At 37.3% G+C, this 23,361-nt stretch overlaps 1 protein-coding gene across 1 annotated transcript in view; it reads left to right on the top strand.

The window, feature by feature from the left end:
• Positions 1 to 7,032: 7,032 nt before the first annotated feature.
• Positions 7,033 to 23,361, top strand: part of CHM (CHM Rab escort protein) — a 267,198-nt gene continuing 250,869 nt past the window's right edge. Inside the window, exon 1 of the mRNA XM_045996016.1 lies at positions 7,033 to 7,088. Coding sequence (XP_045851972.1) covers positions 7,040 to 7,088 — 49 coding nt within the window. The 5' untranslated portion in view covers positions 7,033 to 7,039. The remainder of the gene's footprint in view (positions 7,089 to 23,361) is intronic.

The raw sequence follows: 23,361 nt of genomic DNA, 5'->3' as shown, positions 1-23,361 counted from the left end.
TGGGTGGCTCAGTCAGTTAAGCAACCAAATCTTATTTTCAGTTTAGGTCATGACCTCGTGGTCATGAGATAGCACCCTGAGTCTAGCTCCCTGCTCAGTGCAGAGTCTGCTTCAGATTCTTTCTCCCTCTGCCTCTCCCCACTCATGTGTGTGCTCTCTCTTTCTCTCTCAAATAGATAAATTTATGTCACTTAAAAAAAGTTCTTGTATCAAATATACTCAAATAAAAAACATTTTTAAAAAGTTATTATGAAATCGTCATAGTTCACATATTTATTATAAAAGATCTAAAGAGTCTGCTAGTTTACAAACTATTTTGATTTTAATTGCTCTCTAAATGTATTTGATTATGAAACCCCTACTAACATCCTACAGAATTACTTTTCCCCAGAACACACTTTGGGAAAAAGGCTGACCATGGCATTAAAAAGGGTTTCATAGGGGATTATTATAGATCTCCACTCCTTTAGCATTCAAGAAATATTTATTAAGCTCTTACTCAATTACAGGCATTCTTCTAGATGCTTAGGAGTCAATGAAAAAAGACCCTTACCCTCATACTACTAACTTTTACAATCCTTGAATTTAGATAAGTCTTTCTTAAATATGTTTGTATGTTCAATTCCTAAGCTTTTATGGAGGGATATAATTTATATTTCATGTAAGAAAAAATATGTATTCTATAGTACTGCATGACAAAATAACTATTAACATGAAAAGTTATTCTTTGGCCACACGAATTTAAAACCTGAAGTCAGAAAAAAAATATCGAAAGGATCTATATGGTATCAATCATTTCAACTATGAATAAAAAAAAATCACTAGTCTGCAGGATAAATTTCAAATGAGAAAATCCTAAATAACGAAATATGTGCATATAGAATGTTGACAGATACTGCCAAATTGCCATTCGAAGAAATTATATCAGGGGTCGCCTGGCTGGCTCAGTCAGTAGAGCATGTGACTCTTGATTGATCTTAGGGGTTGAGATTTGAACCCTGCATTGGCTGTAGAGATTACTTAAGAATAAAATCTTTTTTTCTTTAAAAAAATAAATTGCATCAGTTTCCACTTCCATTAGCAGTGTATGAGTGAGACTGCTCCCCAGAACTTTATCAATACTATATATTATCAAATAATTTCATTTTGCCAATCTGATGGGTGAAAGTTTGTTATCTCACATATGCCCACAATGACCGCTGCTGCAGCTACTACTATTACTACTACTAATATTCAAGTGCTTACTACCAGTCAAATATAGTGTTAAGTACTTTATTTACCTCTCATAACCACCATGGAGAGTAAGTAATACTATTGTCACTTTACCTATGAGGAAACAGATTCAGAGAGGTTAGGGAACTTATCTGAGACTGTTCAGTTGGTAAGTGAAAGTAGGACTCCAGTCTATGTAGTCTGATCAAGAGTTTGAACTCATAACCATTATCCTATATTGCCTAAGAAAAGGATGTTCATTGCAGTATCATGTGTAGTAGCCAAAGACTAGAAAAAAACTAAATATCCATCAATAGAGGTATATTAAATAAATCATGTTGTAGTCATATAATGGAATTATAGGGAACTATTAAAAATGAGGTGTCCCCATACGGTCCGAGAACACAAGATCTCCCAAATATATCAAGTAAAAGAATACAGGTGTAAGGTGAGGAATAATGTTTATAGCACTCTACCATTTGTGTCAAAAAGGAAATAAAGGGATTACTGCTCCCCTTATACACACACACACACACACACACACACACACACACACACTATCTCCAGAAAGATTCACAAGGAATGGATAATAGTGCTTAACTCGGGAGGACAGCCTGGGGTGGGGTTAGGAGGCTATGGAGATTTCTTAGTCTTATAGTCTTTGTTTGACCTTTTGTGTTAGCTGGATTGTTTATTAACCACATGTGTATTGTTCAGTTATAAACACAAAACAAGTTGATCGAGTAAGTTTACTGGGCAATCAACTCATTTCATTCCCCTTTAAAATAGTACTCATGTGGTATTTCCTGAAGACATCCTGTACCTCATTATTTACCCATTCATTCAACAGATTTATTTTTTTTATTTTTGACAAATAAAAATTGTATATTTAAGGTAAACAATGTAATATTTTGATATATATGATGTGAAATGATTAGCACAAATAATTAATATATACATCACCTCCCATAGTTACCTTTTTTGTGGTAAGAACACTTGAGATCTACAATCTTAGTAAATTTCAAGTATACGATACATTTTCAACTATAGTCACCATGCCATACATTAGGTCTCCAGAACTTATTCATGTTGCAACAGAAATTTTGTACCCTTTGATCAATATGTTACCCTTTCCTCCACCCCCAGCCTTTCTCCCATAACCACCATTCTACTTTCTGTTACTATCAGTTTGACTTAAAAATATATATTTTTTAGATTTCACATATTAATGAAATCATGCAATACTTGTCTTTCTCTGTTTGGCTTATTTTACTTTAGCATAATGTTCTCTAGTTTCATCCATGTCATTACAAGTGGCAGAATTTCTTTCTTTTTAAGGGCCGACTAGTATTCCTTTATAGCTAGCTAGCTAGCTAGATGGATGGATGGATGGATTGATCCATTCATCTGTTGAACACTTAAGCTGTTTTCATATCTTGACTACTGTGAAAAATGTTGCAATGAACATGGGAGTCCAGATATCCCTTTGAGATAGTGATTTTATTTGCTTTGGATATATACCCAGAAGTGGGCTTTCAGCAGATATTTTTGAGTACCTATTATGTGCTAGGCAATGAATGATGTATTGGAATTATAATGGTTAACAACATATGCACAGTCCTTGCCTTTGTGTAACTTACATCCTAGGAGGATAACAGATATGAAATAAGAAATTGCATAAGTAATTTGATATTTCCAATCATGAAAGTTCAAAAAAGGAGGAGTATAGGGTGATAGGAGACTTAAGGCAGATTGAGGCCTAGATGAAGACTTGTTAGAGAAAGTGATGTTTTGAATGAACTTCAAAATGAGCAGGATTAAAGTAGAAGAAAGGAAGGACAAAAGTTCACCTCAGCACATGGAAAAGCATGAATGAAGGCCCTGAAGCAGGAAGGAGCATGGGGTATCAGACAAAATGGAGAGACAATATGACTGGAGCTTAGAAAGAAAAGGGTGAGAGGTATGAGATGAGCCTAGAGAATCCAGCAGGGACTTTTAGACCATGTCTAAAACTTTGGAGTGTGTTTTAAAGAAAAATGGGATATCATGCTAGTTTTAGGGAGGGGAGGACAAATTAGATTTGAAATTTTTAAAAAAGATTTTATTTTAAAGTAAACTCTACATTCAATGTGGGGCTTGAACTCACAACTCTGAGACCAAGAGTCACATGCTCCATCAACTGAGCCAGACAGGCACCCCTATATTTGAATTTTTAAAAGTTTGTCTACAGTGTAGACAGTGGACTGAAGAGAAGCAAGCATAAATGAGGGGTCCAGCTGGGACCTACTGTAGTCATCTAAGCAAGAGATTATGCAGGCAATCCAGATTGTGAGGTGGATATGTTTCCAATATAACTTTGAGATAGATCTGGCAAGAGTTGCTGATGAAATTGGTTTAAGAGCGAAAGAGAATGATACATCAAGGATGATTCTTAAGGTTTTTTATTTGAGTAACCGATTAGAAGGTGGTACCGTTTCTAAGGGACAAAATACTGGATGAAGAGGTTTGGGAGTGGGGCTGAAATGTTCAGGAGTTTGGTATTGGACATTTTCAGAAGAGAAGTTGAGTAAGGGCTTGAATATGGATCTGGAGCACAAAGGAAAGCCAGTGATAGAGACCATTAAATAACTGGTTTGTAAAAAGATGATACATCAGATCCTACACTTAAGTAAGCTTTTGAATACAAGGTAAATGTTGAGGGAATCATGGTTTTTCAGCTCAGGAAATCATTAAGTACAAAATTAGAATCACTGTGATTTAATAGGTAAGTCAATTTGTATCCCTCATCTCACCATACTGTGACTTATCCAAATAAAATATTTCAGTTCTCAAAAGTAGATATCCTTAGAGTAATAGAATATATAGCAATTAAGCTGCTTTGCTTCATGCTATTTTACTGACATTACCAACCCCTATATTCATCTTTAGTTTGTAGATGATCTATAAAAATACATTTGAACAGCTCAATACAGGCTGGCAATTTTACCTTTCCGAGGGTCCTGCTTTCTAGCTTCAGAATGAAAAGGATTTCCTATTTGGGGCAAAACATATTGGAAAATTAGCACTACAGAGTAATATTACTTGTTTATTTTGTTTTATACCACTAGATGTAAATTTCATGAAGTCAGGGGTTATTGTCTGTTTTACTCATTGCTGTAATTCCAGCATCTAATTCAGTGCCTTGCACATAGTAGATATTTAATAGATATTTAAGGAAAATTGAGTGAAATAATAAGTTGTGTCTTCACATTGTATCTATTTGTTAGAAAATTTATGAGTCATAGAAAGTTAGATATACTCATATTGAAAAAGATACATATATATGCACATGTATACACATATCAATAGAGATACCTTAATTTATCATTTTTTAAAGAAGATTTTATTTATTTATTTGACAGAGAGAGATCACAAATAGGCAGAGAGGCAGGCAGAGAGAGAGAGAGAGAGGGAAGCAGGCTCCCCGCTGAGCAGAGAGCCCGATACAGGACTCGATCCCAGAACCCTGACATCATGACCTGAGCCGAAGGCAGCGGCTCAATCCACTGAACCACCCAGGCCCCCCAATTTATCATGTTTTTAACCACCCATTCACAGCTTCTCACTGTTAGAGGAGATTCTGAAGTTTCCTCTGGGAAATCTATTAATTTTCATTTCCACCGGTAGTATTGAGTCTCATAGATCTATTTCACTTCTTTTTCTTTTTTTTTAAAGATTTTATTTATTTATTTGACAGAGATCACAAGTCAGCAGAGAAGCAGACAGAGAAAGGGATAGGGGAAGCAGGTTCCCTGCTGAGCAGAGATCCTGATGCAGGGCTCGATCCCAGGACCCTGAGATCATGACATGAGCTGAAGGCAGAGGCTTAACCCACTGAGCCACCCAGGTGCCCCTAATATTTCATTTGTTTATTTGACAGACAGATCTCAAGTAGGCAGAGAGGCAGGCAGAGATAGAGAGAGATGGGGAAGCAGGCTCCATGATGTGGGGCTTGATCCCAGGACCCTGGGATCATGACCTGAGCTGAAGACAGAGGCTTTAACCCACTAAGCCACCCAGGCGCCCCTATTTCACTTCTGATAGTACTCAAAACTTTCTTTTTGTATCAAAGCAAATGGCAGAGTGATTTACCGAACAATACATTACACGTCTCAGAAGAGTATCTACACAAAATATTCACCAGAGGACCATCACGAGAGAATTGTTCAATACATCCAGAGAGTCCATAAAATAAGTTAAGAAAACATGTAAAATATTGCTAAATATTATGGCAAAATGCAGCAAAATAAAACATAATCCAACCTGTAAAATACAATTTTAAAGAATTTTCATGGAACCTTAGCAAAGTAACAAACATGTGTTGAGCATCTTCAATATATAAGACACATGATAGTGTGGGCAGATATAAAGATGAAGACTTAGTCCCTGTATTCATAGTACTTGCCATGTGCAAGGGGAGTCAGAACTAAGTTCAGTTCAGCAAACACTTCTCGGCATTCCTACCAAGCAACAGGCTCATATTTAGATGCAGGGGGTAAAAATAGGGATAAGACCCAGACCTTGTCATAGAGAGACTTACAATTTAGGGCATTATATATCTGGGTGTATCCTTTTGTATGTGTGGAGGTGTGTGTATTGTATAGGAACCAACATAAATGCAAAAAATTTTAGCGCACTTTGGGAGGCTATAACAGGGTGTTAACACTACATAGGGAAATTCAACCCGATATACGGAGGAGATAAAAGGAGGAGGTGGTAGAACCTGAGCTGAATATTAAGGATATGTTAGCTGGAGAATGGGAATATCATTCCATGATGAAGGAAGAACAGTGTGACTAAGAAACCACTAACAGTTCAGAGGGCAGATGGTGTAAGGAAAGGTCCACTACCAGCGCTTTCTCTTTTGAAATTATTTCTCTCTTGAATTATTTCGAAACTCTTGTAAAATACCTAAAATAACTACAATGAGCCCTAAAGCCCCTCATTAATTTTCAAACACAATCACTTCAGTATAAGGTCATTTTACCTTGATCATTTCTGCAGCAGGTTATAAGAAGAATCTTGTATGGAGTCCTTGTACACGTATAAAAAACCAGTTTCAGAACCAATATATGCCTATCAAGCAACTACTATGCTTTCATATCTTTTTTCCCCTCCCGTAAAGTGAAGCTGATTTTGTAAAAATACACTGCCGGGTGGCTGCTTGGACTAACTAGAACAAATTCAGACGCAATTTAGGTTTCATTGTGGCGAAGCTAAGGCGCGAGGGTTTTCGTGGGTTTTCGTTGGGGAGACAGGGAGACGAAAAAGATAGGGGATATAGTTCGAAAGAATTGGTGCGAAAAAATATGCCGGGGGGGGGGGGGCGCGCAAAACGAAAGCACACACACACACACACACACACACACACACACACACACGGGGAAACAAGTTTCCAGGCTGGAATGATAATTTTCTTTGTTCACAGACCAAACCCCTTTCAATTTCAGTCCGCCCTTCATCTATCCCAGCAATTCTTGCTTCCTCACTGTCAAGGGGCACCCAGGTTTTCCCATTCATCCTAGCTAGCAGAGCAAACATCTCTATCTCATTACTACCCCAAACCTCCAGGCTAAACGCGCTACTGCACTTAGGCTGGAAAATAAACTGAACTTTTAATATTCGCGTAAACATTTCAAATAAAATGCTGTAGCCGCCTACCTGGACCGGCCACCCAAGAACTACAATATCCAGAATGCACTGTTTTTCCTTCCGCCTTCTACCAGGGCAATGCCTGACTAGATTTCATTTCCACAAGCAATAGTCACATGACATGTTTCCTTTCAAGATGGCGGATAACCTCCCTTCTGAGTTTGATGTGATCGTAATAGGGACGGGTATGTGCGGCTCTGGGACTTCCCGAATAAAGTGTAGGAAATCTGTCTCATTCCTACCTTCTCTGTCAGTGGTGACGGTTAGCGAGAAATGCCGGGGATTGAGGATGGGAGGGACGATGGGAAGGAAGTGAGGTAGTATGGAGTCAGCGCGGGACTTGGCAGCTCTAGGGAGGGGCTTGGACCCCCGGTACTTAGCGCCATTTGAGTAGGGGTCGATCTGGTCGATGCCGATTGCAGAGGTTGGTTGCTGCGGGTGATTCTGTAATTTCCTTAGAGCGAGGTGGGTTTGTAGTGTGGTGAGAACGCAGGGTCGGGATTTTATCAAAGAGACGTTTTGGTATGACATGATTCCCTCCTTGTTGATTTCAAGGTGATATTCTCCATCATGTTGTCTCGCCCTTAGGAATTTTTCATGTATTTATGTAGTCTTAGGGTGTAGTGCAGCTCGGATACAGCTCGGTCCTCAGGTTTTCGAGAAAGATGCTCAGTTGTTGCTCGTGTATTAATTTACTAGGATAAGGACCCGGATTCTTTTCTATTGTGTTGACAAGCCTGGGGAATTGTATTTTGTTGAGGTAGCCATTCCTGCTTTATGATGCTGGAAGATAGCGTTTTGTTCTGTATCACCCACCTATCTCCTCACGACTAAATGAGCTGAGAAGAAGCTTATGTGAATTCCCCTTCAGGTGTGTGACCTTATCTTCCCTTCGTTTACCCATCATTTATTCTCCATGTTTTGGGTGGAGCCAGAAAAACCCTTGCAATTTCTAGTTGGCAAATTCAGCGTACAACCCGTGGCAGAAGATATTTGGCAGCAGTTGGTCTTTTGTTTTTCTTAATAGTGTAAAGGGCGGATTTTAGATGGCATGAAGTAGGATGTCCTGTTTGCAGAATGTGATAGGTTGGAGAAGCTCTGGTGGATAAGAACCTGTCGATTGTGTTAATGCATAGAGTTGTTTTCTTCTCAAACAGTAGGGGCAGCCATGTTTCTAGGGCGGGAGTAAAAATAATAGCTACCTGGTTTTGAATGCTTATTATTTGCTAACTGAGGTGCTAAGCACTTTAGAAGCTGTTTGTACAACAACCTCATAGAGTAGGTATTCTCTGCACTTTACAAAAGAGGAAAAGGGGGTTTAGAAAGTTTGTCCTGTGCCCAAGATAACACAGCTGGTAAATTTCCAAAGGCCCATTCCATCTCAGAAGGAGAATCAGTGCTTGAGACCTTCAGAGTTAACCCGTATTGATAGAAATAATTGAGAACAGTTGTTTCTAGACCTTGCTTGGCCTTTAAATAGCTGTTTGAATTGCTAGGGCACTTAATCTCTCTGAGCCTCAGTCGTCTTGTTTTTAAATACAGAAAGGGTAAACTAGATATTCTTTCAGGTATTGTCTAACCAAAAATTCTCTTATTCTAGTTGCACCTGGGTAAGTGGTCTGAGGACAGTAAAGACATGTGTATTCCCATTATGAAAACTGCATGACTGCAGGTAACTTGGCTGTAGTTGCTGTGAACAGATGTTGGATGAGAGCTGGAAGGAGCCAGTTGACTATTCATTTGTTCTCTCCAGTCTATCCTAAAATCGAGAACAACATCCATATTTGAATAGCTGTTAAACCATACTTGGATTCTATATTATTGCCTTTATTTTTTGTTACCTGGGAACTTGGGGTGTTTTAAAAATTTTTTTGAACCATTATAAGATTTTTCTTATCTGGATTCAAATTTTAATTGATAAGAGTGCTAATTCCTATTATTAAGTGCCATTAATTCTTAAATAGTTGCTTTCTGGTTCAGTTCATAATATGGACTATATTCATTTTGTTTGAGTCTGTTATGGTAGAGTTAGGAAGATACTGTGAGTGATACAGAAAATTGCATTAGGCAGCATCTAGTGTATTTAGAAAAAGATTAATTTTAGACCTATTCCAGTGAGGGTAATATTATTTCTCAAATTATAGGAAGAACTTACTTGAAGTTAATTGTAAATTATGTTTTTTTTTATATCACTTAATGGTGAACATACTCTGAGTTTATCATGCACGCTGCAGAACTTTGTTATGAAGCTTTGTTTTTAGGTATGTTAAAAATGGAGAAATTGGATAAAAGTCATTTCCCAAATGATTCTAATAATTCCAGTCATTACTTAATTGGAATTATTGTTAATGTGTTTGGAATATTTTTCTTCGGAAGTAGTTTGCTGAAAGTAACCTTAAAAATGTTTGCATTAGGGGCACCTGGGTGGCTCAGTCCATTAAGCGTCTAACTCTTGATCTCAGGGTCATTGAGTTCAAGCCCCATGTTGGGCTCCACATGCTGTATATGTTTGCATTACTAAGTACTAGCTTGAATAAATTTTAGGAAAAGCAGCATTTCTTCGATTCAGTTTTACTGACAAAAGCAGAATTAAACATGTATGTATCACAAACATGAAGAAATAGGCTATGAGATGTAATTTTTCTTTTAGTAGATTTAGCTGTGTCAAGAGACAATGGCTTCAAATAAAAACATCTGTAGATAATATTCAAATCCCTTTGTCCTTGATTAATTAGTTTTTGTTTTTTACTTTTCATATCACAAGATTTTTCTTAAGGTCATGTTTTGAAGAGATTATGAGAAGATAAAGTTTTGTATGTATTTTCTTAGTTATGTCCATTTCTTTCTGATTACAAAATACAGGAAATATGTGTCAAACACCCAAAGGCAGAAGAATAAAATAAAGTATTTGATCTGTGAAAATAATAGAAGAAAATGGAATAAGGAAGGGGGGGGGCATCTGGAGTCTTAAAGAAGAGGACAAAACTGAATGTAAGTGATGTTCTAGAGAGTGGCTTTCAGTTTGGGTACATGGTTGTCATTTTCAAGACATTTTGCCTTTTAAAAAGACATTGGAATGATAATTTTGTGGGCTGTAGAGAAGTATCATTGGTTTCAGGTTAAAAATAGTCCCAGTAACATGATACCTCACTGGAGGTGACATCTGTGTAATCTGCATGGGAGCCAACAGTTCCACAGAAGAGCAGGCAAGATGGAAGTTAGGAGAACTGTGATAATATTGGCATGCTTCTTACATAGTGGAATCATTCAGGTCCTCGCTTAGAGTGTATTTTTATTTTAGAAATAATTCCATATGCTCAGAGCATATTAGAAACATCCCCAACTTCTGCAAAAGCTGTGTTTGGGGGGTGTCATTAGATATAAGTGATAGTTCATATCCTAATGGGAAAGGAAAGAGACGAACACCTAAGGTGCAAGCCTATGTCAAACAGTAAAATGACCTGGGACCAGTTTGTATAATGATAGACACTCATTTTTCAGAGTATTCAACCCACATTTACTGAGAATCTAGTCCCTGCTTTGTGAACTTTACTGTTTTGCCTGTTTTCAGAGACTGAGATTCCTATAGTCACAGCCTCAGAACTGTTCTTAAGCCAATGAGGACTTTTCATTGCATCCTTCTTGCTTTCTGAAGACGACACATAGGGATTCAGTCTACATCCCTTTCCTTTCTGAAGTATACCACACAATTATACTTTGGGAGTTCTTTCCCTAAGATGGATTGTGGAGTGGGCTAGCTTAAATTTTTTCCTGCAGGGGATAAACACATAGGTCCTTTTTGATTTAAGAGTTTTATTCCTAAAGATTATGGGGAAAGAAATGAGATAACCAAGATAACAAACATGGGAGAAATTACAAAGATTATTGCTCCTAAATTGTGACTACTTACCTAGATAAGTAACTATGTGTTCCACATAGTATGGTAATAGATGAGGCAGCCTGGCATAATACGAATCACTTGACCTTTCTACTGGGTGACTTTGGGCAAATTACATCACCTCTTGGGATGCCAGTTTGTTCATCTATAAAGTAGGAGATTTGAATTAGGTGACCTATTTACCAGTTCTAAAGTTTACCACTGTGTAACCTAAGTATGACCCTGGGTCTTTGAAAAGGCTAAATTCTGTATAGTCCTTTTAAGGAGTCAGGTCAGTGTTTAATATACTTTAGAAATTTGGGTGTCAAAATGGGTCATAAAAATTTTCTTATAAACAGTAAGCTGCTTTTAATCAGGAAGGTCACATAGGTAGCATGCTTCCATTCTTTGATGTTGGCTGAGAATTATAATGTCAGCCTTGGCTGGCAACTCAGTGACTGTAGTGTTTATGGTGGTGGTATAACTTTACTTCTCTAAACATTGGGGGAATAGTATTGGTGCAGGAGGTTTTGTGAAAACATATTTGCCAAATACCCCATATGTGATTTCCTGCATATATATCTTGTTTATTCTTCTCCCAGGATACCTGTATATATTTCTTTTTTTTTTTTTTAAGATTTTATTTATTTATTTGAGAGAGAGCACAAGCAGGCAGAGAGGCAGGCAGAGAGAGAGGAGGAAGCAGGCTCCCTGAGGTGCAGAGAGCCCGATGCGGGGCTCGATCCCAGGACACTGGGATCATGACCTGAGCCGAAGGCAGAGGCTTTAACCCACTGAGCCACCCAGGCGCCCCCACCTGTATATATTTCTAACATGACAGGATGCCCATACTTCCTCTGTGTTTCCAAACATACATACACCTATCATCTGTCCAGAGCTGAGTTGTGATTTTTTTTGTGTGGTAATTGCAAGATGTCACCATTTGTGGGTCATGAAATCAATTCCAGCATTTAAAAAAGAGGTAGAGAAAAATATATCAATATATTACATACAGTAAGGATGAATATAGTTTAATGAAACAAATATTTCATTTGTGTATAATAGGTCACTGTAAAATACATACATATATATACATACACATATTTTTGGAGGATTGTTGGGGCAATAAGTCTTTAAAGTCTAGAGAATATTAACTGAATAACAATGAATAGTAATGAAAATAGTATTTCAAAAGTCCTTTAGTTTTACAAATGCTATACCATTCATGTATTTTATTTACTTTGACCCATATGTATCTCATTTGAGCAGTGTAGTGATAATGTAGTGATTGACAGTATGATTCTGAAATGAGACAGATTGGGTTTGAATCAGCTGTGTCTCTTGTGCCACCTTACACATGTCTCTTAATGTCTAAGTTGCAATTTTTCATTTCTACATGAGAATAAACCTCACAGAGCTGTGTTGAGAATTCAATGAAATATTTCCTGGAAAATTCTTAGTAAGTGCTCAGAAAATGCCCCATAATGCCATTCCCAGGTACTTTTATCATCACTGTTTGTACTTGAATGCATCCCAGGAAGGGCTTTCCATGGAAAGCAACAGGATTCAGATGTCTGAGTCCTTTTCCTCCTCTTCCCATTGGCTGGTTGATAGTAAAGACCTTTGTGTGTCTATTACCACCATTTCTAACAGATTTCTTAATCTTGCAGGTTTACAGGTTTTCTGGTTTTTTTTTTCTTTGATTCATCACCTTGAATTTTTTTGTCATTTTGTTTTGTCTAAAGGTTTTGAACAGATTTATCTTATTTGGGGCATAGTATGAAACTCTTCTTTGTCAGTGTAAGAATGCTGAAGGAGCTAAAGAAAGCCCACAGATTTTACTGTTCCAAAAAATGCTTTGCAAGCCTTCAGGCATTTATTGATGGAAAAGTATGTCTTTTCTGTTCTCAGAACCTAGGAAAAGTAAAGAGAGTCGTCTAACTCTGGAGAAGACTTGTTGGGAGAGGCTTATCCTTCCCTTATAAGTTTGAGCCAGTTCCTCAGAGCTGCATCTGTTACTAGAGTTCCCTCTGCAGCATCATTTTCATCTCCCATGGCTCATGTCATTTTCTCATTTTCTCTAGTGTTCTCATGATGTTTTGGATAACTCAAGCTACAGCAATTAAAATCAAATATGGCTGCTCGTCATCACATTCTCATGTTTAACATAAAATCACAATGCACAGAAATAATTATAGTTCTGTATAATTGACATGTAGCTCATGCTAAATCACCTGCTATTCAGTTTCAGTGCAGTCTTTTAACTGAAATGTTAGGTTGTATCTGATATGTATATGAATGGTTTTAAAAATAAAATAGACTAAAAGTCTCCAAAAGTTTGTGTTGACATACATATTAAAAATTATGTATGTGTGTGTTATATGTGTATGTGTGTGTGTGTGTATAAAATGCTAGAGAGATTGGAAACATTTTTTTTTTTAAAGATTTTTATTTATTAATTTTGACAGAGAGAGATCACAAGTAGGCAGAGAGGCAGGCAGAGAGAGTGAGAGGGAAGCAGGCTCCCTTCAGTGCAGAGAGCCCGACGTGGGACTCGATCCCAGGACCCTGAGATCATGACCTGAGCTGAAGGCAGCGGCTTAAACCACTGAGCCACCCAGGCGCCCGAGATTGGAAACATTTTGAGGATATTTAGTTGTAGCCAAGAAAATAGGGATACTTACAAAGATTGATTCATTGTCTTTTTGCTTTTTTAATAATCTTATTAAAGGGCATTGTAAAAAGAAATGATAATTTATCACAGATAGTGATTTTACAAAGCATGATTATGACAGCCATCATGTTATCATACTGAGGCTATTTAAAAAGTACTTTGGAAATAAGAGACCTGGGCAAAAGAGAGACAGACAGACAGACAGACAGACCAGGAGCTGCTTGGCCAGTATGGTGCTCAGTGTAAGTATTTTATCCCATATTGGATTTTTTTTTTTATTTGACAGAGAGACAGATCACAGGTAGGCAGAGAGGCAGTCAGAGAGAGAGAGGAGGAAGCAGGCTCCCTGCTGAGCAGAGAGCCCGATGCGGGACTCGATCCCAGGACCTTGGGATCATGACCTGAGCCGAAGGCAGAGGCTTTAACCCACTGAGCCACCCAGGCGCCCCCATATTGGATTTTTACCAATAGTTTAAATCCTGTTACTTGACTGATTTGGTTTATATCACATTTAGAATAGTACCAACATCTACTTTTTTTTTCCTTGAGTAGTATTCTGACATATCTTTTTTGCCCAGCCTAGTGTTACACATTGAGTTATATAATGACTATTAATTAATGGAGTTTTAATCATTTTATTTTGCTTTGAAATGTTTTGATCATATATCTGTGATCCAGATTTGCACATTTATTAAATTACTTTTCTAGTATATGTGCTGCCAAAGCGAGCACTTAAATTTACTTTTTTATATAAGATGAAAATGATTATTATGGAAAAATTTATACAAGCTATAGAGAAATAGGTGTTACATACAGATAAAAGGCATATTAGGAAGATGTTGAGTTGTGAATTCTTTTTCACATAAATTTTGTTTGCGTATAGTTGACACAGTTACATTAGTTTCAGATGCACAACTTGGTGATTTGACAAGTTTATCCATTATGTTCACCACAAGTGTAGCTATCATCTGTCCCATTACATTGCTATTATGAGATCATTGACTGTATTTGTTATGCTCTGCCTTTCATTCCCATGCCTTACTGAGTTGTGAGTTCTAATCACAACTTTTTTTCCTGTGAACTGTGTTGCTATCTAAGCCAAATAGATGACAGATAATTGGTTTAGTACTTAAAACACACTGTTAAACAAATATATGAGAAATATTTATTGTATATGAGTACTGTTCTAAGCTCTTAAAATGCATTATCTTATCTGATTCTCCCAACAACCCTGTCTGTGGAAGATATAGTTATCTCCATTTTACAAATATATAACCTAAGGCTTAGTTAAGTTTCACCTAGGTCAAGCTATTAAGGCTAGAGCTGTTCTAGCTAAAACTGAGTTATTAGAAATGAGGTTGTGGGATTCTTCCAAGTCAAAAATGCCTTATACTATCAGTATTATATTAATGTGCCCTAGCTTTGTGGTTGGCAGTCAGTTCATTTTTGGAGTCACCTTTGTTGACATTAAAATCCAGATGCCAACAAAATCTTACAGTTTTTTTTGTTGTTTTTTTTTTCAGTTTTTTTTGTTTTTAAAGATTTTATTTATTTATTTGACAGACAGAGATCACAAGTAGGCAGAGAGGCAGGCAGAGAGAGAGGGGGAAGCAGGCTCCCTGCCGAGCAGAGAGCCCGATGCGGGGCTCGATCCCAGGACCCCGAGACCATGACCTGAGCCAAAGGCAGAGGCTTAACCCACTGAGCCACCCAGGCGCCCCCAAAATCTTATAGTTTTAACTAATCATTTACAACATCATGACATCTATGTTAGCTTGCAAACCTTTTCTTTTAAGATTTTATTTATTTGACAGAGAGAAAGAGATCACAAATAGGCAGAGAGGCAGGCGGGGGGGGGGGGGGGGGGGGGAGGGGAAGCAGCCTCCCGCTGCGCAGAGAGCCCGATGCGGGGCTTGATCCCAGGACACTGGGATCATGACCTGAGCCGAAGGCAGAGGCTTTAACCCACTGAGCCACCCAGGTGCCCCAGCTTGCAAACCTTTTGATGAAGGTGAACTGCATGACATGGTTGTGTTTATCCCTTAAAACTGAAAATAAAAAACACAGCCACTAAAGTAATGGTAAAAAATGGGGTCAGGGAGCACAGTAATATTTCAGGAGATAATCTATTTTCCCCAGGAATTAATTATTCATTGATTTCAAGATAATTCAAGGTACATAGTTGCCCACTGAAATAAAATCATTGTTAAAAATAACATATAGGCTGCTTGTGCATGTGCTGGAGTTTACCATTTTAGGGTTTTTTGTTTGTTTTTGTTTTCTTCACTTGCAAATTAAATTTTCAAGATTAAGTGTTGGACTCATTGTCCTGTTTATGAAGTTTGTCTTTTCTTGGTTAACTTGGTTTCTTTTGGTCCCTATAATTTTCAATATTTGTCAGCACTTAAAATGGATGCATCTTAATTGACAGAATGAATATGGTAATATCGTTTTCCTCCAAAGGTTGTGTTATTAAAGTAATACTTTTATGTATGGACTTCCAGATGTTCTCTCACTGTGTGTGTATAGATATGTCTACTTTTCTGTGCTTATAAAAATGTATCATAGATGCTGTTTTGAAACCTGCTATATTTCACCTCAAAGTATGTCATGAACATCATTCCATGTCAACCAAATATTCTTTCCAGTGTCATTCTTAAAAAGTTTTTATTTGGAGATAATTGTAGACTCACATGCATTTGTAAGAAATAATATGGGAAGGTCCTGTGTACACTTCACCAGTTTCCCCATTGGCAAGTAACATCTTAGATAACTCTAACATAACCAGGAAATTGACTTTACCTAATGACCTTATTCAGATTTTACCAGTTTTACATATACTTGTGTTACTTTTGTTAACTGCCTTCGGAGATGAGCATAGATAGATTTCCTGTCCAAGATTAAGTAAATACTAACTCCTAGTTTATTTTTTAATAGTTTATTTTTTACATTTAAATTTTAATTCACTTGAAGTTTACTTTGTTGTAACATATGAGTTTTTTTCCATCTAAATCACCAGCCAGTTACTCTAACACAATTGATCTAATAGTCTGTTTTTCATTGAGTTGAAATTAATTTTTTTTACTATGTGATCAATTTTCGGACTTTTTGACAGTAATCTAAGTGTCTCAGTGTAGTCTCTTTCAAAGTAGGAACTACAAATTGAGAATAGACTGGGTCATCTGATCTATAGAGAAATAACTTCTTTGAAATCTCAAAAAACAAAAGGGAGTATTTGAGTATATAAAAAATCATAGCATCTACTCTGAAAAGTAGAAAACCAAAAGAAAAAAATAACAGTGAGAGTATTTGCAACTCATAACAGGACTAATTACAGAAAATGAGTACCTCCCAATTTATGTGAAAGATATCAAGATCTCTTTAGACTAATGGGCAGAGAATTTAAAGAGAAAATAGAAATAGTCAACAAGCTGCTGGGAAATAATTTTTCTTAATACGTTGAAAGTAAAATAACCTAATTAAAAACATTAAAAGAGTAATAACTAATTCGTTGATGAAGTTGTTTTCAGTTAATGTGACAATATTACAAATTGAGATAACACTTGAGCAAAGTAATTTCACAGTTTGTACTAAGAATTGTAAATATGTTTATTCTCTTAGTAACTCCAGATCTGAGAATTTATTTTGAGAAAATCATTCAGTATAGTTAGAAGCTACAAGAGTGACATCTATTTTAAAGCTGCTTATCATAGTGAAATTTGAAAATAATGTAAATAGAAAAGTGCTCTGAAAGCTCACAGGAGGCCATTTAACTGGTGGAATAGGCAGTCTTACAGTTTGGCCCAGGATCTGGTCCACAGCTTTCATTTATATTATAGAACAACATGTACAGGGGCACCTGGGTGGCTCAGTGGGTTAAGCCTCTGCCTTCAGCTCAGTACATGATCTCAGGGTCCTGGGATCAAACCCGCATCGGGCTCTCTGCTCAGCAGGGAGCTTGCTTCCTCCTCTCTCTCTGCCTGCTGCTCTGACTACTTGTGATCTCTCCCTCTCTGTCAAATAAATAAATAAAATCTTAAAAAATAAAATAACATATGTACAAATGAAATGTGTACATGTGTACGTGTATATTTATTACAGTGAACAATAATAAATGAATGACATGTATGTATGACCTAGTTAAAGAAAAGGGATTATTAGAACTTTAGAAGCTCTTCACGTGGGTCACTATCATCTGTGCTCCGTTCCTTTCCCATAGATGTAATGATTATGGTAAATTGTATTGTTCCCTGTATTTTTTAAAGTGTCTTTATTACGTGTATGTGCATCTCTGAAAAACTGTATTGTTTTGCCTGTTTTTGGCTGTTGTCTAACTTTTGGAGTACTATAGTATGTATGTTTCTGTAACTTGCTTTTGTTGACCAGTGTTATGTTTGTGAGATTCATCTGTACAGATGCATACAGATTTAATCCCCCTCCCTGCACACTCACATGTACACACACATGCTGCCATTGTGTTGTATACTAGGTTTGCAAATCTTCAGCTTCAGTAGGTTATGCCTACTTACCAAGGTAATTGTATTTATTTGCCCTTTGGTTTACAGCTTTTCAAGCCTCTCTCCTACCCTGGGAAATTTGTAATGTCATAAGTACATTCATGACATAATAAGGTCATCTGTACATACCATTTTGCAACTTTTTCAGTCACTAATAGTTACCTTTCTATCCATTCCAGTTCATTTTTATCTCTAGTACAGAGACCATATTTAACTTTCTACAAACACCTATCCCAAAATACTCTTTGTAGCTGAAATGTGCAAATTTGTGTCCAATTCAGTATTATGCACTGCTGGTTCTTAATGCCCTGTAAGTTTGTTTTATCCTGGCATGGTTCCTTTTTTATTTTTTTAATGATGACTGAAATGTTGAGACTAGGCCAGTGATCCTACAGAATGTTCTGCCTTTGAATTTGACTGCTTTCTTCTTTGTGCATCAGTTACTTTACTACTATGCCTATGTTTTGTGTTGATTTTTTTTAATAAACAGAGTTATATCTTTTTTTTAAAGATTTTATATATTAATTTGACAGAGACACAGCGAGAGAGGGAACACAAGCAGGAGGAGTGGGAGAGGGAGAAGCAGGCTACCCACTGAGCAGGAGTCTGATGCGAAGTTTGATCCTAGGACCCTGGAATCATGACCTGAGCCGAAGGCAGACGCTTAATGATTGAGCCACCCAGGCGCCCCTCTGAGAATTATATCTAAAGGCTTTGGCTAGAATTTATCTTTAGTGATTGGGTGCTATGTTGTATTATGCCAGAACACACATCATATCTGGTTGATCCACCATGACTTTGCTGAGATTAACCCTGGATTAGAGTGATGATAATCTGATGCTTCTGATGTATGGATATATTTCCCCTGTGTATTGAAGATAATATGTGTATTGCTAATTTGGCACTGTACAAGTATTCAGTTTGATACCAACTATTCACATAATTGTTTTAGCATCAGTAGGTAATTCTTGTAGAAATAAGTATTCTCATTAGGACTTGCAAAAAATGACGTTTTTTTCTTTGATTCTTCGTTCTTTGATTCCTTCCACACTTCGTAGCTGCCACTGAATTCCAATTTTTGAATTCACAAAAAGGAACATACCTTTCTAGCATTATTGGTGTCTACCAGTTAAATACTCATTTCTGAGAATCAAGTAATTCAGAAAATGGAATTAATTGGTGTTAGGTTGCTTGGTGGGGATGGACAAAGAGATTTAGATGTCATGAAAGAGTATAGTATGTGGGGCACCTGGGTGGCTGAGTGGATTAAGCCTCTGCTTTTAGCTCCGGTCGTGATCTCAGGGTCCTGGGATCGAGTCCCACATCGGGCTCTCTGTTCGGCGGGGAGCCTGCTTCCTCCTCTCTCTCTCTTTCTGCTTGCCTCTCTGCCTACTTGTGATCTCAATCTGTCAAATAAATAACTAAAATCTTTAAAAAAAAAGTATAGTACGTAAAAGCACAGACTTGAGCCAAAGTGGCTAAGTTCCTATATGAATTCACCATTTACTGGGTATATGACTTTTGACAAATTACTTAACCCCTCTGTGTTTCAGTTTCTGCCTTTTGTATACATGTGGCTAAAGACTGGAAAGTAAGGGAAAAATGAAAAAAAATTGTTAAGGGCCAGGTTATGTATGATTATAATGTTTTCTTTAGCATTATACCATATTTACTGTATAAGAAAATGAAAAAGAAAAGTAGTTGTCTTGCTGCATTTTAGGCATTTTTATTACTATTATTTTTTCAATTAAAAACATTTTTAAGTTTTTTTTTTTAGATTTATTTAAGAGGGAGAGAGTGGGGGGGTGAGGGGAAAAGGAGGTGGGGGGAGACACAGAGTGTGAGCTCCTCTCTGATAACCATCCCTTTGTTCTCTATAGTTAAGAGTATGTCTCTTGGTTTGTATCTCTTTTATTTTCTCTTTGCTCATTTGTTTTGTTTCTTAAATTCTGCAAACGAGTGAAAGCATATGGTATTTCTTTCTCTGACTTTTCTCTCTTGTATTATACTCTCTTGCTTCATCTACATCTTTGCAAATGACAGTATTTCATTTTTACTTATGGCTGAGTAATATTCCATTTGTGTGTGTGTGTGTGTGTACATGTATGTGTATGTATGCGACCTCTTTATCCATTCATCAGTTGAGGGACACTTGGCTGCTCCCATGTCTTGGCTCAGTTGCTAGATCACAAGGTATTTGTATTTTTAACTTTCTGAAGAATCTCCATACTGTTTCGCCGAGTGGCTGCTCCAGTTTGCATTCCCACCAGTGGTGCAGGAGGGTTCCCCTTTATCCAGACCCTCACCCACACCTCTTATTTCTCGTCCTGTTGATTTTAGCCATTCTGAGCAGTGTGAGGTAATATCACATTGTACTTTTGTACTTTTGATTTGTGTTTCCTTGATAATAAGTGATGCTAAGCATCTTTTCATGTGTCTGTTGGTCATCTGCATATCTTGGAAGAAATGTCTGTTTATGTTTTCTGCCCATTTTCTAATTAGATTATTTTTTTTTAGGTGTTGAGTTTTATAAGTTCTTTATATATTTTGCATACTAACCCTTTATTGGATATGCCATTTGCAGATATCTTCTCCCATTCCATAGGTTGCCTTTCAGTTTTGTTGATTGTTTCCATTGCTGTGCAGAAGCTTTTTATTTTGATATACTCTTAATAGTGTATTTTTGTTCTTGTTTCCCATGGCTCAGGAGTCCTATTAGAAAAAACTTGTTACAGCCTGGATCAAAGAAGTTACTTCTCGTGTTCTCCTCTAGGCTTTTCATGGTTTCAGGGCTCACATTTAAGTCTTTCATCCATTTTGAATTTACTTGTATGTGTGGTAAAAAAGTGGTCCTGTTTCATTCTTTGGAATGTTGCTGTCCAATTTAACCAACACTGTTTGTTGAGGAGACTGTCTTTTTCCCATTGGGTATTCTTTTCTGCTTTGTCATAGATTAGTTGGCCACATAGTTAAGGTTCATTTCTGGGTTTTATATTCTGTTCCATTGATCTGTGTGTCTATTTTTGGTGTAGTACCATACTTTTCTGACTACCATAGCTTTGTAATGGAACTTGAAGTCTAGAATTGTGATGCCTCCAGAATTGCTTTTCTTTTTCAAGGTTGCTTTGCCTATTTGGGGTCTTTTTTTTTTTTTTTTTTCTTTTCAGCGTAACAGTATTCATTGTTTTTGCACCACACCCAGTGTTCCCTGCAACACGGGGCCCTCCCTAATACCCACCACCTTGTTCCCCCAACCTCCCCCCCCCCCCCCCCCGCCCCTTCAAGACCCTCAGGTTGTTTTTCAGTCCGTAGTCTCTCATGTTTCACCTCCCCTTCCAATTTCCCTCAACTCCCTTCTCCTCTCCATCTCCCCTTGTCCTCAGTGTTATTTGTTATGCTCCACAAGTGAGTGAAACCATATGATACTTGACTCTCTCTGCTTGACTTATGTTTTCATACAAGTTTCAGGGTTGTTCTAGCTCTGAAAAATGCTGCTGGTATTTTGAAGGGATTGCATTAAATGCATAGATTGCTTTGGATAGTATAGACATTTTAACAATATTTGTTTTTCCATTCCAGGTGCATGGAATGTCTTTTCATTTCTTTCTTTTTTTTTTTTTGTCTTTTCATTTCTTTGTGTTGTCTTGAATTACTTTCATCAATGTCTTACAGTTTTCAGAGTACAGATCTTCACCTCTTGGTTAAATTTATTTCTAGGGATCTTTTTGATTTGGGTGCAATTGTAAATGGAATTGTTTTCTTAATTTCTCTTTCTTCATTATTGGTGTGTAGAAATGTAGCAGATTTCTGTACATAGATTTTATACCCTGTGACTTTACTGAATTCGTTTACCAGTTCTGGCAGAGTTTTGGTGGGGTCTTTAGGGTTTTTATATATGTATATATATATATATATATATATATAGTATCATGTCATCTGCAAATAGTGAGAGTTTTACTTTTTTCTTACCCATTTAGATGCCTTTTACTTTTTGTTGTCTGAGTGCTGTGGCTAGGACTTGCAGTTCTGTGTTGAGTACAAGTGGAGGGTGGACACCCTTATCTTCTTCCTGATCTCAGGGGAAAAGCTCTCAGTTTTTCTCCATTAAGTCTGATGTTAGCTGTGAGTTTTTCATATATGATCTTTATTATGTTGAGGTATGTTGCTTCTAGACTTACTTTTGTAAGGTTTGTTGAGGGTTTGTATCATGAATGGTTGTTGTACTTTGTTAATGTTGTGCCTGAGTTTTCGCATCCGAGACCACCAAGGAGCCAAGCACCGATGCAGTCACACGAGGGTTTATTTGACAAGCTTAAGCTTGGGCCCAAGTATACCCGACCCAGCGGAGTAGGGACTTGGACCCCGAACTGGAGTACAGTCAGAGTTTTTAAAGGCAGAGTGGGGGTGGACTTGGCAGTAGATAATTGGGCCACGACTGCTGGCTCAGCAGTAAGTGAGGACAAAGGGTATGTTCAGAAGGGCTATTAGGGTAAAAAAGACTGTCAGGATATTGGAGGCCTGGTTATTATTAAATCAAGGCTGTTTCTCCTTCTTATGAGGCACCAACATGACGACAATTGGGAGTCTCCTGGTGGAATGTCACATTCCTGCTATCAAGTGTTCTTGTTAGTGAGATTTAGGTTTAGAAGAAATGTAACTTTATTTAGGGCTTGAGGAACTGAGTTATGTGTGCCTCTGGAAATTGGGCTATTCATAAGATAACTTCTTTGTTGTAAATCTCAAGGACATTTGTAAACCAAGGGAGACTTCTGCCTTGCAGGATTGTGATCTCTGCAAGTTAACTATTTGTTTTTCTTTCAGGGCAGTCAGGGATGCCTGAGGAATGTCACACATACTGCCGAGGGGAGGGGAGCAGGTGGAGAGGGGGTGCAAGGTGCCAGCTTTTGCTTTGCCAAGATGGCTGTACTTATGCTGAAGCTAAACCTGAGGTGGGATGGCCTTAATTTTCTCGGCCTCCACATTTAAGTGCTTTTTCTGCATCTATTGAAATAATCATATGGTTTTTATTCTTTCTCTTATTGATGTGATGTATCAGATTGATTGATTTGTGGATATTGAACCACACTGGTACCCCAGGAATAAGTCTCACTTGATCTTTGATTAATGATTTTTTAAATATATTGTTGAAATCAGTTTAGTAATATTTGTTGAAGATTTCGCATCTGTGTTTATCAGAGATATTGGTCTGTATTTTTGTTGTTGTCTTTATCTGGTTTTGGTATCAGGGTAATGTTGGCCTCATAGAATGAATTTGGGAGTGTTCCTTTACTGTTTTTTTGGAATAGTTTAAGAAGAATAGGTATTAACTCTTCTTTACTTGTTCAGTAGAATTTGCCTTTGAAGTCATCTGTTCTTGGACTTTTATTTGT

Source organism: Meles meles, chromosome X (genome assembly GCF_922984935.1).
Source record: "Meles meles chromosome X, mMelMel3.1 paternal haplotype, whole genome shotgun sequence".
Lineage (NCBI taxonomy): Eukaryota > Metazoa > Chordata > Mammalia > Carnivora > Mustelidae > Meles > Meles meles.
This window is presented reverse-complemented; position numbering and strand designations above follow the sequence as displayed.